This window comes from Chenopodium quinoa, unplaced genomic scaffold (genome assembly GCF_001683475.1).
Source record: "Chenopodium quinoa cultivar QQ74 unplaced genomic scaffold, ASM168347v1, whole genome shotgun sequence".
NCBI lineage: Eukaryota > Viridiplantae > Streptophyta > Magnoliopsida > Caryophyllales > Amaranthaceae > Chenopodium > Chenopodium quinoa.
Window position 1 is genome coordinate 232,582 of NW_018743196.1, and position 17,833 is coordinate 250,414.

Here is a 17,833-nt window from a genome sequence, read left to right on the forward strand (position 1 = left end):
CCAAAATGAAAAAGCTGCTTTGAGTAGCTTTTTTGTTGGCCCACAAATTATCTAATAAACAGGCAAGAACCAGTAACTAATTTACCAAACACTTTTATAAACAACCAGCTTAAACAGTTAATTTCAAAAGCCATTATAAATGGCCAAACATTCCAGCTAGTCAAACAAGCCAAGTGAACCAGCCAACCGCCAACGACCATTTGCCAAACAAGGCCATAATCTAAGTCTATATTAAAATACAAAGTACATTAGAAATATTAAAATGTCGTCCTTTGTATATATTTCCTTGCAAACATCTTTTCCTCATCATGAACTTCAGATGAATGTTCAACAATACCAAAAAAAAAAAAAAAAAAAAAAAAAAGAATCGTCCAAATTACGAAAAAATCCATACCCCTTTTTAGATAGATGAAATGATTTATGATATGCTTCTTGTAGCAGTTCACATGGGGCTCGTATGTCCATGGCCCCATAGGTGCTTTCGCAATGCCATTGTAGATTCGTAGGTTATCCATGTTCGCATTTTGTTGGTTCAAATAGGACATGTTAAGTAAATTAATGATTTTTGGGAACCGGTTTATTAGAAAAGTGAATTTTTGAAGTGTGAATGATGACTCCTTATTTAAATTTAGCAATATGTAAGTCCTCTTTCATGGAGATTTGGCGTAGTCACGGTCCAAGTGTTTTGATACTAGATCGAGCGGCTTGCTCTTGTCTTTTGGTCACGAGAACACAATCCTAGTGCGGAAATGGGGCTCGTGAGCACAAAGCAACGCGGGCCACGGGTATCTCAAAAGGGAGCACACTTCTTAATTTAACGAGTACGAAGACGGGGCTTGTGACGGCTAGGAGTGAGCAAAATTCATGGGTGAGCAATCAGAATCGAAACGAGTACGGAGAACTTGTTGTAACGAGTTCCGCTTCAGGTTCTCAATTTTTTTGGAAATGGAACCTGAAGGTAGGGTATCATGTAACCTAATAAAAGTGTTACTTAAACCCAAATCATATATCAATTTAAGCCTAATTTTTACTTAATATAAATAAAAATAATTGTTATAACCATGTGTATTAAATTTGGTAAACAACTGTTTTTGGTTTGTTATGTTTGCAAACTTTAAATTTATTTTACAATTTTTTTTTAAAAAAAAAATGAAATTTAGTAAAAGAGAAGGTACCCCGAATACTCAAATTTCATGAACCTTTTCAAAAAGTTCCGGTTTCGGTTCTCATTTTTAGGAATCTGTTGCAACCGGTTTCGGTTCTAAGAAATTTAACAGCTCACCCCTAGTGACGACAAATACTTCAAAGCGGGCATAAACGGGTCCAATAGCAGCGGGTTCTCTTGGTTTGGGGGGGGGATGCTTTAAAACAAGGTAAGCACAATGTATCTAAAGGCTTAATCAACACGCAAGTGTTGTAGCAATATGCAACCGGGTAAGGAGCTTGGATTTCATTCAACTATTTGCTTCGTAAATGGATTACATATAGAAATACCAGTGAACACTGAAATGACATTAGCACAACTATTTTATCTAGAGCCTAGAAAACATAAAGAAAGACATATAGGGCAATACATAAGGAAAATACAAGGAAAAAGGGATACATCATTTTAGACCGATTATTATCATATTAAGCTAAAAGATGGTGTTTTCTTTTTCATATGACGGTCTCTATCCAATGGACTAGACATGTATCTTAGATTTGATTCATAGATACTAGCTAACTACCGTTAGGTAGAAATTTAGTAAGAATAAGAATAAAAGCCTGCATGGTTTTTTCACTCCGGTCATAAGAGGATCTTCGCCTAAACTGATTCTTATATTTATCAACAAGAGTTAAAGAAGCATTTCAATACTTTATTCCCTATCCCATAAATTATCCATTCTCTAGAGATATCTCTAGTGCGAGACAATTCTAGCTCTGATATCCGAATTCTACGTTTCAATATTCTTTTATATATCGTGTAAGCAACTCGCAACACCCTTAATTCAAACACTAAGCTAGTATAAAACCATGATAAGATAGACAGAATTCAACATCTCTAGCGAACCAACATATTCTAGAATTTTTTATTAAACAACATTCGATTAAACGAAAAGAGCGGGATGATAAGGACACACAAAAGTAGAAACATCGCATTAACAATAAACCATCATTAGACGTTTATTTAAATCTTCTAGAAAGAGTTGACGGACTCTTCTATTCTAGTTTTCCTAGCGATCGGGGGCTATCTTATAGAGCGCGTTTTCACGTGCTGACTAATCCCCCTAGTCTTATGCACGCTAGCCTACTAACTTCCCTCCCTCGGATGCTAGTCAAGGCTTAACCTCGAAATGCTTTTAAGCAAGAGTGTGCAACGAAAGTTAAGAAATGTTGAGAACACAAGAGAATATGAATTTTGAATGCTTTGATTGCTTGAGAAAGAGTGTTTACAAGTGTTCCTCAGATGCCTCCAAATGAAGGCCAAGTCCCCTATTTATAGTGTTCTAAGCATGGCCTAGAACCTTCACTAACCTCCTCAAATGGAGGGTTCTAGATCTAATCCTTTCTAGAGTATTCTATACATTTCTTTAGTACATTCCTTCTATGTACAAGGCTCTAGAATTATCTACACAACTCTAGTATTTACAAATGATTCAAGGATGTCCTAGGAGGTTCTAGAAGCTTTCGGATGCATCTCGAGTCTCCTTGAGTATTCTGGAACCTTCCGGACTTCTCCTTCAAAATCTAACACCACCATGATGTTCATTGGGCCTAAAAATGGTGGACCCCAAATTTGGGCTCAATCGGACTTCATTTGGGTCCCCAAATAGCCCATTATTGTGTTACTGTCACTTGGGTGTTCACTAGGGTGACAGCACTGGAGCAATATAAAGCTCTATAGGGGGAGGGTGTCTCTGGCCTAGCCAGCGCGCACCAAGGCATTCCCCCTAGCCACGATTGTTGCCTACCGTCCAATGGCCCTAGTGAGGGGTGGAATGTGTGGGTCGTGACATGCTCCCCCACCCAAGTCTTAGACGCCCTCGTCAAGATCCCGACTCGAACGCCTCGATCTTGTCCGCAAATTGCCACTAAGTCTTCTTCTTTTTCCCACGAGGCCTCGGTGTCCGGGAGACCCTTCCAATGAACAAAGTATTCATTGTAGCTTGGCACACCTCGACGCCTTATGACTCTCTTTGCCTCGATGCTCTCGATGTCCCTTTCAAACGATGCCACCACGGCCGTAGGTGCCCGTTGTGATTTTCCCCTGGTCTGATCCTCCGGATCGGCATGGTAAGGTTTCAACATGCTAACATGGAACACCGGATGTATTTTCAGCTTGGGAGGTAGCTCAAGCTTATAGGAAACTTTCCCGACCTTCCTAATGATCGGGAATGGCCCTTCACACTTCCGCACTAGCCCCTTATGCACCTTGCGGAAGACTTTGAATTGGTGCGGCAAGAGCTTCACCATGACTAGGTCGCCTTCTTGAAACTCCAATGGGCGCCGGTTTTTGTCGGCCCACTTCATCTTTTTAGCGGCCTTATTCAAGTAAGCCTTGGTGATGTCGAGCTGCTCGTGCCATCCCTTAGCTAATCTGTAGGCAGCGGGACTGCTACCTGTGTAGCCCGATACAACTGCTTGTGGAGTCAAGGGTTGTTGGCCCATGACTAACTCAAAGGGGCTTTGCTGGGTTGCCTCAGACCGCTGCAGATTAAAGTAGAATTGGGCAATGTCTATGAGCTTTGCCCAATCTCGCTGATTGGCACTCACAAAATGCCTCAAATAGAGCTCCAACAAAGCGTTCACTCGCTCTGTCTGCCCATCCGTCTGCGGGTGGAAGCTTGTGGAGAAATGTAGACCTGACCCTAGCAACTTGAAAAGCTCCGTCCAGAATTTGGCGGTGAACCTTGGATCACGGTCGCTGACGATGCTCTTTGGCAAGCCCCAGTACTTGACCACATTCTTGAAGAATAACTTGGCGGCTTGCTCCCCTGTGCAATCCTTATGTGCCGGTATAAAAGTCCCATACTTGGAAAAGCGATCAACTACCACCATGATAGAGCCAAACCCCTCTGACTTGGGCAAGGCAGATATGAAATCCATTGAGACGCTTTCCCATGGCCTCTCTGGTATAGGCAAGGGCTCCAAGAGTCCTGCTGGCACACGTTGCTCTACCTTGTCTTGTTGGCACACAAGACAAGTCTTCACATAGGCCTCTATATCGTCCCGCATGTGAGGCCAGTAGTATACCTCCTCCAAGAGTGCCATTGTCCGCTGTATCCCAGGGTGACCAGCCCACAATGAATCATGACACTCCTTCATGATGTCACGCCTAAGGTTGTCCCACTTAGGTACATAGATGCGACGTCCGACGGTGTAGAGTATCCCATCCTCTATCCAGAAGCGTCGGGTTTTTCCCTCGTTAGCCAAGTCCATCAAACTCTTGGTCATAGAATCCTCCTTTAAACCGTCCTTGACTCGATCAAGGAGGGTGCTAGCTATGCTGCTCACGCTAGCAAAGATTGCCTTGCGGCTTAGAGCATCAGCAACTACATTCACCTTCCCTGTTTTGTACTCCATAGCGTAGTCAAAATCAGCCAGGAAGTCTTGCCATCGAGCTTGCTTGGGGCTAAGCTTCTTTTGATTTTGGAAGTAACTTGTTGCAACATTGTCGGTATAGATGGTGAACCGACTCCCAAGCAAATAATGTCTCCAGACACGCAAGCAATGAATGATAACAGTCATCTCCTTATCATGTACTGGGTATCTCCTCTCGGTATCATTGAGCTTGCGTGATTCATAGGCCACTGGATGCCCCTCTTGCATGAGAACTCCTCCGATAGCAAAATCTGAGGCATCAGTGTGTAGCTCAAATGGCTTTGAGTAGTCGGGCAGTGCTAACACGGGCTCTTTGGTGACGGCATCCTTCAAGTCATCAAAGGCCTCTTGACATTTGTCGCTCCAACACCATTGTGCCTTCTTCTTTAACAGGTCAGTCAATGGTGCCGCCCGTGCTGAGTAGCTCATGATGAACCGCCTGTAATAGTTGGCGAGCCCAAGGAAAGAAAGTAGCTCCGACACGTTCTTGGGCTCCTCCCATTCCCTGATGGCTTGCACCTTGTCATGCTCCATCATTATCTTTCCGGCTTTAATATGGTGTCCTAGGAATGACACCTCCTCCTGTCCGAACGAGCACTTCTCTTGCTTCACATAAAGCTCGTTCTCTCGTAAGACCTGGAACACCTGTCTCAAATGCTCCACATGATCTTGTAAGTTGTCGCTATACACGACGATATCGTCGAGATAGACGACTACAAATTTATCAAGGAAGGGCCGGAAAATCTTATTCATCAAGGTGCAAAAAGTAGCAGGGGCGTTGGTGAGTCCAAAAGGCATCACCAAGAACTCATAAGAACCATACCTGGTCACGCATGTCGTCTTCGCCTCGTCCCCTTCGGCGATGCGCACCTGCCAATACCCCCCGATCGCAGGTCCAACTTGGAGAAGTACCGTGCTTTGCCGAGTCGATCGAACAAATCAGCGACTAACGGGATTGAATACTTGTTCTTGACAGTGATCTTGTTGAGAGCCCGATAGCCAATGCACATTCGCAAGCTGCCATCATGCTTGCGTTGAAACAGCACTGGTGCTCCAAATGGTGCCTTTGAGGGCCTAATGAACCTGCTTCCAGCAGCTCCTTCAATTGCTTCCTCAATTCCTCGAGCTCTGGTGGGGCCATGCGGTATGGTGCCATGGCTGGAGGCTTGGTCCCTGGCTCCAGCTCAATCTCGTGATCCACCTCCCTTCTAGGAGGTAGTCTTTTCGGTAGCTCCGGAGGCATCACATCCATATACTCTACAAGGACTCCGGAGATTTCTGATGGAACCTCTTTCCCATGGGGCTCCTCTTCCTCCACTAATGCAGCCAAGAAAGTCTCTTGTCCCTTTTTGATCCTCCTGGACACCTGGATTGCAGAGATTGTCTTGGCTTCAACTTCTTCTCGTGTGACAGGAACGGACCATGACCCTTGATCCCTTTTGATCATAATTGACCCGTCCGCTTCAAAAGAAAAGGGCCTTACTGTGTCGATGAACTCAAGTCCCAACACCAAAGAGAAGTCGTCCATATGCACGACTGTGAGATTTATGGTGCCACTCCATTGTCCCAGACAAATAGGCAGCTTGTGCGCCACACCAAGGATAGGAACGGGCGAGGTGTTGACGGTTCCATGGTGTACTTGATTCCCAACTTCATTACTTCCTTCTCCGTAATGAAGTTGTGTGAGGCACCACAGTCCACGAGTGCCTTAGAAGCTCTCCCATTCACTAATGTATCAACAAACATAAGTGAGCCCTTCGGGCGAGGTAGCGTGCTTACCTTGACCACTTCGGCGCTCTCCTCAGCTTTTGGTGTGGCCCGTACGCTACTAAAGTGGCGCAACGACCCCATTTGTGCATCGTCCCCCGACGATTCACCGCCCGAAGCTATGATGGCGCTGAGCTTCTGCCTCCCAGGGTAATCCCTTGCCCAGTGCGGCCCTCCGCACAAGTAACAGCCCCTGTTGTTGGGCTTGTCTGATGAAGAAGAAGACGACGATGATCCCTTTGCCTTGTCCTTTTTCACCGTCTTGTTGCTACTGGTGCTGCTTCGATCGGTGGGCTTGGCTCCCCCACCTTTTCCCTTGCTGCCGTTGCTGCGCCCTTCCTTCCTTGTGTCCTTGTAATCAACCAAGGACTCTGCAGCTGCGATGGCCTCAGCAAGTGTTTGAACGTTCCTCCTTTCTACCTCTTGTTGAGCCCATCGTTGCAACCCTCCAATGAAATATATAAGTTGTGTAGCCTCCGGCAAATCATCAACTTCGAGCACGTGGGTTGTAAATTGCTTGATGTACTCCTTGATGGTGCTGCTATGCTTGAGTTCACGCAGCTTCATCATGGAGACCTTGGCTGCGTCATGCGGGCGGAATTGCTTCTTGAAATCTTCCTTGAATTGGTCCCATGTTCGGATAGAACATGAACCACTCTTGATGTCTTGTTCACGCCTTCTCCACCACAGAATGGCATCATCTCTGAGATACATGGTGGCAGCGTTAATCTTGGGAGCATCCTCCTCCAAGTGCACAGCCTCAAAGTATCGCTCCATGCTCCATAGGAAGTTGTCAATTTCCCGAGCATCCCTTTTTCCATGATACTTTGGAGGCTTGGGGATTTCCACCTTAGGACCGGCTTGAATGGTGGCGCCCCCAGTCACTGCAGCCCTTTTTAGCAACGTGAGTTCCTCCTTGAGGAGCTCATTCTCCTTCTTCAAAGCAAGGAGTTCCCCCGTGAACTCCTCACGCATTTTCGCCATCTCGCCCATCATCTTCTCAAAAGCCTGATCAGCGAATGATTGAGCATCAAGGGATACCTCCTCTAGACGATTGTCTAGTTCCCCTAATTGCCCTTTGAGCGTAATAACTTCATTCTCGACCTTGCCGACAGAATCCGTCATGTCGCAAGCAGCAACTTCGGCTTTGGCCGATCTCTCATCAACTTTATTCACTCGCTTCTCAAGCTTTTGGACAGCTTGAATGAGAGCCTCATGCGCATAGCCCTCGGTTGTTTGTGAAGCACTAGCGTCCTTGCCGTCCTTGCTCTTTGCCATTCTTCCTCCTTCGCTCACAACTTGCTAACAAAGCTCGACAGCACTATAGTCCCCCGCGACCGTAGCTGCTCTGATACCACGTTGTCACGTGCTGACTAATCCCCCTAGTCTTATGCACGCTAGCCTACTAACTTCCCTCCCTCGGATGCTAGTCAAGGCTTAACCCCGAAATGCTTTTAAGCAAGAGTGTGCAACGAAAGTTAAGGAATGTTGAGAACACAAGAGAATATGAATTTTGAATGCTTTGATTGCTTGAGAAAGAGTGTTTACAAGTGTTCCTCAGATGCCTCCAAATGAAGGCCAAGTCCCCTATTTATAGTGTTCTAAGCATGGCCTAGAACCTTCACTAACCTCCTCAAATGGAGGGTTCTAGATCTAATCCTTTCTAGAGTATTCTATACATTTCTTTAGTACATTCCCTCTATGTACAAGGCTCTAGAATTATCTACACAACTCTAGTATTTACAAATGATTCAAGGATGTCCTAGGAGGTTCTAGAAGCTTCCGGATGCATCTCGAGTCTCCTTGAGTATTCTGGAACCTTCCGGACTTCTCCTTCAAAATCTAACACCACCATGATGTTCATTGGGCCTAAAAATGGTGGACCCCCAAATTTGGGCTCAATCGGACTTCATTTGGGTCCCCAAATAGCCCATTATTGTGTTACTGTCACTTGGGTGTTCACTAGGGTGACAGCACTGGAGCAATATAAAGCTCTATAGGGGGAGGGTGTCTCTGGCCTAGCCAGCGCGCACCAAGGCATTCCCCCTAGCCACGATTGTTGCCTACCGTCCAATGGCCCTAGTGAGGGGTGGAATGTGTGGGTCGTGACAGCGTGGACATAAAGGACAATACATAAGGAAAATACAAGGAAAAGGGAGGGGATACATAGAGAAAGGGGCATATTCTTACCCGAGCCCAAAATTTAAAAGGCCCGTTTTGGCCTTTCTTCCCTTCAAGCGTCAAACTTTTGGTAAAAAGTTGCCAATTAATTCATTAGTTGGTAGAATCACCATATTCATTTACGGAGTATTCCTTCCGAAAATCTCTCTAGCTCAGCATTAATTCTTTCCAAATTTCCATCAAAAATTGAATTTTTTCATGGATAACCGTCCTATGTATCATAAATTTTGATTTATTCTGTTTTGAGTTATTGACTATTAAGTGATTCACAGATTTGTGTATCAATTGTTATAAATAATTATGTTTTTTAGAATAAGGAAACAAGAATTTGGGTAATGGGTATGTGCCTAATGTGAATGAAATTGTAATCGACGGTCGAAGATGATAATGTGCCTACTGGCTATAAAATTCATTAATTTTGGTACAACGGAGTTCTGGAGCAATAATGAAAATGTGATATGAGTATTTCATATTTTAAAGGCCTTTTTTTTACAATATGCACAGGGCCTCCAATTTTATTAGGACGGCACCGAGTGCTTTGTATGGGGTACCAATAAGGCACTAATCTATCCTTGAGTATTAGATGATTTTGAGATAGTCATTGGCTTGTGGTTTTAGTTATACCTTAACTTCACTTTATGCTTTGGTCACTCTTCAAGGTTGAGAGCAGGCCCTGACTCGGATTTATTAATCTTAGGATCATGTTGTACTCAGTTTTAATAATATCTACAATTGGCTCACTGGTTAAGAGCATCAAATAATGGAATAAAGGTGTGCAGGGTTCGAATGTCTACAAAAGCGTTATTATTATATTTTGTGTTGTTTTTTTTCATCATATCCAAATCTAAAGTAACAAATTTCTCTACAAAACCGTAGTTCTGTAATTTCTTAAGACATTTTTTAATATCCAAAACTAAAGTACTATAATTTCTAAATAACATGAAGTATAAAACTTAATGTTTGTAATAAAAAACTTATTGTTTGTATTATTTTTTTTACAACAAACTTATTGTTTGTAAATGGTATCAACTATCAAAGTTGATTGTTGCTTTTTAGTAGTACTTTGTACTTCCTCCGTTTTTTTTTTCTTGACCCGCTTTGACTTTTACCCTATTCACCACCTATCCTTTGACCGTCTTTGTATATGATATGTAAGGAAAATAAATTCGTATGATATATTTTTTAATTCGTCTCATTAAGTACTATCATAATATACAACTTTTGTAATTTTTACTTATGAAGAATTAAAATTATTGATCGCTAAACTTTTGCATTGACAAATGTGATAAAAGAAACAAGTCAAGTAAAAAAGAACAGAGAAAGTATATAATAGAGGCCAAATTTTATTTTATTGCTTAGGGCCTCCATTTTGATTGGGATTGCCCTGGTTGAGGGAAATTATTTGTTTTACCTGTTTGTATTTCGACAGCTCAATTACACCTAAGTGCAGAAATTGTATTAAGCAATCATTGGAGCTTAAGTTATTTTCAAAGTTAAACCATCTTTTCTATGCTCGATCATTATAATCACTCAAAGTAGATATCTTAATCTGCACTTGCAGAAATCATAAATTGTTAACATATTTTTCTCATGGCAAGTGTAGGTTGCTATTGAGACAGCGTCGTTTTCCAAGTATGCGGGATTCACTGGTGTTCGTCTTGGCTGGACTGTTGTGCCAAAAGAGCTTTTATTTTCAGATGGATTTCCCGTGGCAAAGGACTTTAATCGCATTGTCAGTACTTGCTTCAATGGCGCTTCCAACATATCCCAAGCCGGTGGTCTAGCTTGCCTTTCTCCAGAAGGCCTCCAGGTCAGTTTCTTTGCTTTCAATTTACGGAGTATAGATTATAGGACTGTCGCTTCAATCTATCTTTTGCATTAAGATATTCTTGCTTGTTCTTTTAGACAATTTGGCAAGTTGGCTCATCTTGAGATTGTTCTTGTTTGCTAATAGTGCTATGGGCATAATCCCTTTCGCTTAATCTTTTGCCTTCACGACAACTTTTCTCACTGGATAAAATAGTTTATTTTCAGTCCCTTCGTCTTTATATAATTGGCAACATTTCTATTTTTGATTGTCTTGAAAAAAAAAAAAACAATCCACTTTCAAAATTTAGTTTAATACTCCCTTCGATCCTAAATGTCCTTCCCATTTTGATTGTGCTGCTTGCTAATGCATTACTTTAACCACAAAAATGAAATATCTATATAAAAACTTTAACACTTGAATATGAATAAACTACTCAATGGGACGAATCAAATAAAATCCAACATGAATATTTTATGTTAATATAGTGAGAGCAATTTGCACGAGAGTTGTTGAACATGTTATGGTTGTGACATTGTGCGTGAAACAAATGAATATGACTTTGTTCTCTTCATCTTATTTATGAATAAAATCAGTAAAAATAAGCTAAGCTCAATTAAGTTCATCTAGAGAACAAGATTTTTTTTTTTTTTTTTTTTGTAGTTTCTGTCCTTCACTATTTCTGTTTGAGTAATATTGTAAGATCAATGGATAAGGTCTATAGTGTTCAAACTTAAGGTCGCAGACTAATTGGCTAAACTTCTCTACTAAGTACTAACCATGCTTGTATATTTTAAGGGTCTGTTCTCATTGGTGGAGCTGGCTGGCTGGCTGAGCTGGAATTAGCTCAGCTCAGGAAATTATGAGCTGAACTGAACTGAAACTGAAGTTAGGAGCTGAACTGAACTGAAACTGAAATTAGGAGCTGAACTGAACTGAACTGAAAATAAATGTATGAGAATAGGCCCTACACTGAAAAATATAAGTCTTTGTATGTTAGTCTGGAGAGATATTGTGAGAAGTTCATACATCTACACATATGTGCCTTACACAGCTCAGCTTTCTTTGGATTGTATTTGTAGTCTTTCGAATGGTCGCCAGTATTTTTGTAGTTTGTCCTTCATTAAAAAGCCGAGAATTCAAGTTTGAACATTTTGCAGGCAATGAAGCAAGCCATTGGTTTCTATAAAGAAAATACTAACATAATAGTGGATACATTCAAGTCCCTTGGTTTTAATGTATATGGGGGAACAAATGCGCCATATGTGTGGGTGCACTTTCCTGGTCGAAGTTCTTGGGATGTTTTCAGTGAGATTCTTGAAAAGACTCATGTGGTAACCACGCCTGGTAGTGGATTTGGACCTGGAGGTGAAGGTTTTGTCCGTGTTAGTGCCTTTGGTCACCGGGAAAATATTCTGGAAGCCTGCAGAAGATTCAAACAGTTGTACAAGTGATATATGCTTGAATTATATTTTCTTGCCCATTGGGCTGTTAGTTTGAACAATGTTGGCCATCGTATCTTCTATTTTAGAACTTAAAAATGTTCACTTTTCTTCCGTAATTTATTATTATTATTATTATTATTATTATTTTTCGTTTTTCCCTTTTTTTTTTTTTGGCTGACGTTAACAAATTTATGCACATTTCATGATTTAGTAGAAGCTAAGGTTGGGGTCAGATCCTTGAGTCTAAACAATTTGTAAATTACCTTATTGAATGCCCTAGCAATTTAATCACCCAAATTCATCCAAAATGATTTGAAATAAAGTTTCTTGGATACAAAGTACGCTTTTTAGGGATTATTTTTTGTTATCTAATTTTGTAATGTCTTGCCTAGATTCTTTTTTTAAAACCTGCCTAGATTTTCTTAAATAAGGAAAATTGAGGGGATAATTTTTGTGTTAAATTTTGCTGTAGAATTAATTGAAAGGAGACTATTTTAATTTTCAGGAGGGAAAAGACACACTTGAGTTAGTTACTTAGTTTGGATTAGTGTTCAAGTTATGTCAAAGTTGGATTATTCGGGTCATCTTAGGCTTATACTTGGCAAAGGGTATTGTACTTATGTGTGCAACGGATTTACAACAATGTTATTGTATTAATGATGAGGATGACAAAGGATATTATGAGACATAAAAATTACAGTAAAGTTACCAGAGTATCATTGAACTTTACATTACGTTGAAAAAAAAATCTATTTCAAAACATTAGCATAGGAGAGAACATTTAAAGGGCTTTTAGAATCATATCAAGAAAACATTTAAAGATCTTAAACATGGTGTCAAAACCCAATCCATGGTGAGGGATATGTCGGATAATAAAAGGTTGATAAAACCATATATGATTACGATTTTAATGCTAGCAGTAGTTTACAAAATTGGGTAAATATGACTATTCTTTTGTTTTCTCAAAAAGTTGAAAATCCTCTAAAATTGAAGTCTCAGTCCATGCTTTCAGAGCATTCTTAGAGATTTTAAAACCCTGTGCCAAATAGCAAACAATGGTGTTAAATACATCCTAGGGTAATTAAAGATTGTTTTGAACCATATAAATCAATCACATAATTGTCACGGTGAGATCATAAGTCAACGTTAAAAGTCACTCAGGTACTCTCTCGGGGTCTCATGGCCTCATACCATGTAGCTCGACATCATTTCATTCAAGGTGGACAGAAGTACTAACCAAGAATGCATCACGTCACTACCATTAGATTTTGAACCATATACACTCAATATTCAGTCACCTAAATGTCACGGTGGTCAGCTCATTCCATGTAGACCTACTAGCTATCACTTTCGTTCCTCTCTCAATGATGTGGCATAAACTATTACGAGTAAATTGAAAGGCTTAAGCCAAACCATACTTGCTAGATAAACTGATGCTACTCGTAATTCCAATCCAAAAATGAAAGCAGTAATCCCTCTCTTTTTAAATTGGTTCAAGAATCAAGTCGAAATTGGAAACAATTTCAATGGGGAAAAAATCAGAATATAAAAACATTATATAGCAACAGTAGCAGTCAGACATGCAAAATCTGCAGCTTCCGGCTGCCAGATGAGTGAAGAGTTGCATAGCAGCATTACGTATTAGATTTCTCCCACTTCAGGGGCTTGACAACCTCCCAAGTGAAGTCCGGGTCGTCTCTTCCAAAATGCCCATATGCAGCTGTTTTCTGGAACCTGCCATTGCCACCTCTCTTGAGGTCGAGGTTGATAGAGATCATTCCTGGCCTGAAGTCAAAGTTTTCCTTCACTATCGCAAGAATCTCCTTGTCAGGGATCTTTCCAGTTCCATAAGTGTCAACAAATACGGATAAAGGCTCGGGAACACCAATGGCATAAGATACCTGCACAATAGCCCTTCTAGCCAGCCCATTGGCTACGATGCTCTTAGCAGCCTGTCTGACAACATAAGCACCACTTCTGTCCACCTTGGTTGGGTCTTTGCCAGAGAAAGCACCGCCACCATGAGCTCCCCATCCACCATATGTGTCAATAATGATCTTACGGCCAGTGAGTCCAGCATCTCCGTGTGGTCCACCAATGACAAATCGGCCAGATGGGTTAAGGTGGAAGATGGTCTTGTCATCAAGGTACTTCTCAGGGATGACAGGCTTGATGACATGTTCCTTAAGATCAGCAGCAATTTCATCATTGGTGACAGTCTCATCATGCTGGGTGGAAATTAGGACAGTGTGAACACGGACGGGTACCATGGCGCCATTCTCATTGTAGTACTCAACGGTGACTTGAGTCTTACCATCTGGTCTGAGCCATGCACAAGTGCCATTCTTGCGAACCTCAGTGAGGCGAGCACCAAGCTTGGTGGCTAGAACATGGCTTAGAGGCATAAGCTCAGGGGTCTCATCGGTGGCATAGCCAAACATGTGGCCTTGGTCACCAGCACCAATCTCCTCAGGGCGCTTGCTGAGATGGCCGTGGACACCCTGAGCAATGTCAGGGCTCTGCTGCTCGATATTGACCAAGACCTTGCATTTGTCGGCATCAAGACCGACATCATCGGAGATGAAGCCGATGGAGCGGCAAGTGTCACGGACAATCTTCTCATAATCTACATTGGCCTTGGTGGTAATTTCACCGAAAACCATAACCATGTTAGTCTTGGTGCAGGTTTCACAAGCAACCTTGCTGTCGGGGTCCTGGGCAAGGCAAGCGTCGAGGACTGCATCAGAGACCTGATCACATAGCTTGTCGGGGTGTCCCTCGTTCACAGACTCCGAGGTGAATAGGAAGGTCTCCATTTCCTAAATTACTGTAATTAACCATAACAGATGAATTCATGTCAAAAAAACCTACTAGGAAGGTCTCCATTTCCTAATTTAAATATTACCATTTCTTTTATGCTTCAAATACAAGTTTAATTTCTAAAAACTCATGAATCCAAATCCAAGAAAAAAACCTCGTATAAAACATTATCCACTGTCATGTCTAAATCCGAAATCGAAACAAATCAAGTCATTCAATAAATAGGTAAAATGATGAGCAATTCATTGATGCCCAGATCTTCAGAGTCATTTTCCGAAAACGAAAATGAATCCATTTCTATAACCTAACGAAACGAATTTTACGATAATACAGTAGATTTAACTATCAACAATCTATCATTTTCACCAAATAAATAATACAAAGGTAAAATGATAAGCAATTAAACATTAAGGGGGAAAAAAAAAAAAGAGCAGGGAAGTACCTTAAGGAAGAAGATCTGAGAAGGCAGGAGAGAGAATGAGTGAACACCGACGAGAAATTAATATGAATATGTTTAAGTTTAACTGATACCATTTGCAATTCGTGCTCTTTCTATTTATAGCACATCCAATTTCACCGGCTACTTGATTCACCGGTTTACTCACCTTTTTTTGAGTGCCTACTGCCTTCCTAATCCTATTCCTAGTGGGTTGTTGAGTCTTGTTTGCTACCACTAATCACCTTTCTCTCATCATCTTTTAATTAACACATGTCTCATCTCTTTTTTTTTTTTTTTTTTTCTTTAAACCATTTTCCATTATTTTATTTCTATTCCATTTTCCTACATCATTTTTTTTTCAATTAATGGTTATTTAATTATATTAATGCTTTCCCTTCAAAAAAAATTATATTAATGCTTTAATGTTGATAACTAAGTCTTAAACATTACTAAGGGCATGTTCTCATACGTTGAAGTTCAGTTCAGTTTATGTCTAATGATATTGCTAATGATATAAAGCCAAATTTCATTCTTTTAACCTCTTATAATAATAATAATAATAATAATAATAATAATAATAATAATAATAATAATAATAATAATAATAATAATAATAATATTGATACAATTCATTGTTCAAATAGTTCTATTTTTTTGATACACATTTCTACTGTTAAACTCATTGAGAAAATTAGAGTATTACACAACTTAAACTAATTTTCATAATCGGTTAGTTCTTCGTCTTCTTCTTGTCCACCAAACTCCTCCATTACCTCGGCATTCCTCTGAACTGACTCCCATATCTGATCAGTTATTTCTTGTCGTACAATATCCATAGCTGCTTTTCTGTGAGGATCGTACATAGTATGATCTTCTCTTCGCTCCATGACTTCAACTTGGTGCGTGAATGGAACCCCTAGTTCATGTAAATGAATAAAATTGTGTAGAGTACAACAAGCAACGATTATTTGCAACTGAAAACGTAATTTTATTTTTATTATTTTTATAAAAAAAAATTTAAACAACAAAGTGTTTTGTGTTCTTTTGTCATAATACTATTTTATTTTTAAATTATATACTATATGTGTTTAAAATGTTTTGGGGTTTCATGTTTATAATATATTTTCCATAAATATTATAATTAAAAAGTATATTTTTCATAAATATTTTAATACGTACATATGTATATACACATATGTATAGTAATAAATAATCAATAAATAATCAAAGATCACTAATCCGTAGTTAAAAATCACTAATTACTAAGTTCAGTTCAGCTAATTTAGTCAATGAGAACAGGCCTTAATACTTTCTCTTTTATTATTTGTTTGCCCTATTTTTAAATTTGGATGTCTCTTAATACTGCCCCATTTTTCTAATGTGATAATATGGTAGTACCGCCAATCCTGCTTGCGTACATGAAAAGGACAAATATAATCTTATCCACTATTAGTGTTTTGGTTTAATCTTTGATTAAAAACACAATTTGCTATAATGTTGATAACTATTAACTAAGCAAACAAATAAAAAACGGACAGAGTATTTATAATGCAAAATAAATAAAGTGGTTTCACAAGTTTGAAATATGCATGGATCAACTTGTATTAGCAAATACTTCAAAAAATTTAGATTTTAATTTTACTAATGTAGTTTATTAATAAATAATGTAAATTTGTGAAGAAAAAAAAACCACACTCCATTTTGGCAAAACTTAACCTCCATTAATTTAATCTCATACCATTTTCTTCAAAAATAAATAAATAAATAAATAAAATAAAGTACTCCGTATTTTACAACATATTAATACTACTCTTTTTTTTTTTCCTTCTAATAAACAAATATAATATGAAGTAGTACTAAAAAAAACTGCAACTAAATTACCACAAATTTTGAAAGAAAATTTGTGGTAATTTTTCTTAAATCTTCCTATATTTTTTTCTAGGTGTTTTTTTTTCAAGTATTGAATTGGCTTCCAAATATATATACTCCCTCTATTTTTAAATACTTGCTTCATTTTTCTTGAGCACATACGATATGCTATGCTAATCTTTGATTGTGTGATTTATGTGAATAGTGTAAAAAGTATTTCCTCCGTTTCTATTTAGTTGACACATTCAATTTAGGCACACATATTAAGGAGAGGAGAGAGAGTGAGAGAAAATGAAAAGCAAGTGGGGTACACTTAAAAAGATAAGTGTAAAACTTATCTTTTTAAAGCATGGTGGCATAAGATTACTGTAAGGAACTAAGGATTAAAGCTAAGCTTTTGACACAAATCACACAATAGTTAATGAAGATCATAGGTTATGGACTTATGGGGGTTGGTGGGGAGTGGACATGTTATTAAGTTGTAATAGTATTTAACAAAGTACTCCATAATTTTCTAATTTTACTAATACTATAGTAGGTTAAATCTCAGCAGCAGTAGTAGGTTTACCGGATAACTGGATGAGGACAGTTTCATACCTACCACCAATTACGCGTCATCGGCTTCGGCTCCATTTCATACTTCCTACAACGTATTTCAGTTTTTTTTTTTTTTTGCTTTTTTTTTTCCTATTAAAAAATTGATTTGAGCCTCTTGAAGGTCTATGGACTATAGTTACATAAACAACTTTTACTAATTGAGCCCATCGATGGTATTGCAATTAAAATAACTCAAACTGTATACGTAGTACTCCGTATACCCATATTAATTTGGGTGGTCTGGACCGGATTCGGTAAGACTAGATATTTTTTTAAAAAAATTATTTATTTGAATCATGTAAAATTATTGTATCAAATCGAAATCTG

General features: G+C 39.4%; 2 protein-coding genes across 4 annotated transcripts in view; one reads left to right on the plus strand and one right to left on the minus strand.

The window, feature by feature from the left end:
- Nucleotides 1-12,088, plus strand: part of LOC110732956 (LL-diaminopimelate aminotransferase, chloroplastic-like) — a 37,138-nt gene extending 25,050 nt beyond the window's left edge. The window contains exons 9-10 of one of the 2 annotated variants that reach the window (XM_021912944.1): nt 10,133-10,339; nt 11,497-12,088. In XM_021912944.1, the coding sequence (XP_021768636.1) occupies nt 10,133-10,339; nt 11,497-11,790 (501 nt within the window). In that variant the 3' untranslated portion in view covers nt 11,791-12,088. Of the gene's footprint in view, nt 1-10,132; nt 10,340-11,134; nt 11,390-11,496 lie in introns of those variants that run through there. The other variant, XM_021912945.1, reaches the window with a different exon arrangement.
- Nucleotides 12,089-13,203: 1,115 nt separating this feature from the next.
- On the minus strand, nt 13,204-15,152 carry LOC110732957 (S-adenosylmethionine synthase 2-like). 2 transcript variants are annotated; one of them, XM_021912947.1, is made up of 2 exons: nt 15,044-15,152; nt 13,204-14,608 (listed from the first exon to the last, which is right to left on the minus strand). In XM_021912947.1, the coding sequence occupies exon 2, from the start codon at nt 14,595-14,597 to the stop codon at nt 13,416-13,418; it is 1,182 nt and encodes a 393-aa protein (XP_021768639.1). In that variant the 5' UTR covers nt 14,598-14,608; nt 15,044-15,152; the 3' UTR covers nt 13,204-13,415. The 2 variants fall into 2 exon arrangements, with proteins under 2 accessions (XP_021768639.1, XP_021768640.1); XM_021912948.1 differs by having other exon boundaries at nt 13,204-14,600; nt 15,044-15,123.
- Between the last annotated feature and the right edge of the window lie 2,681 nt (nt 15,153-17,833).

Coding starts and splice junctions, on each gene's coding strand:
- LOC110732957 (XM_021912947.1), bottom strand. CDS start 14,597: ATGGAGACCTTCCTATTCACCTCGGAGTCTGTGAACGAGGGACACCCC.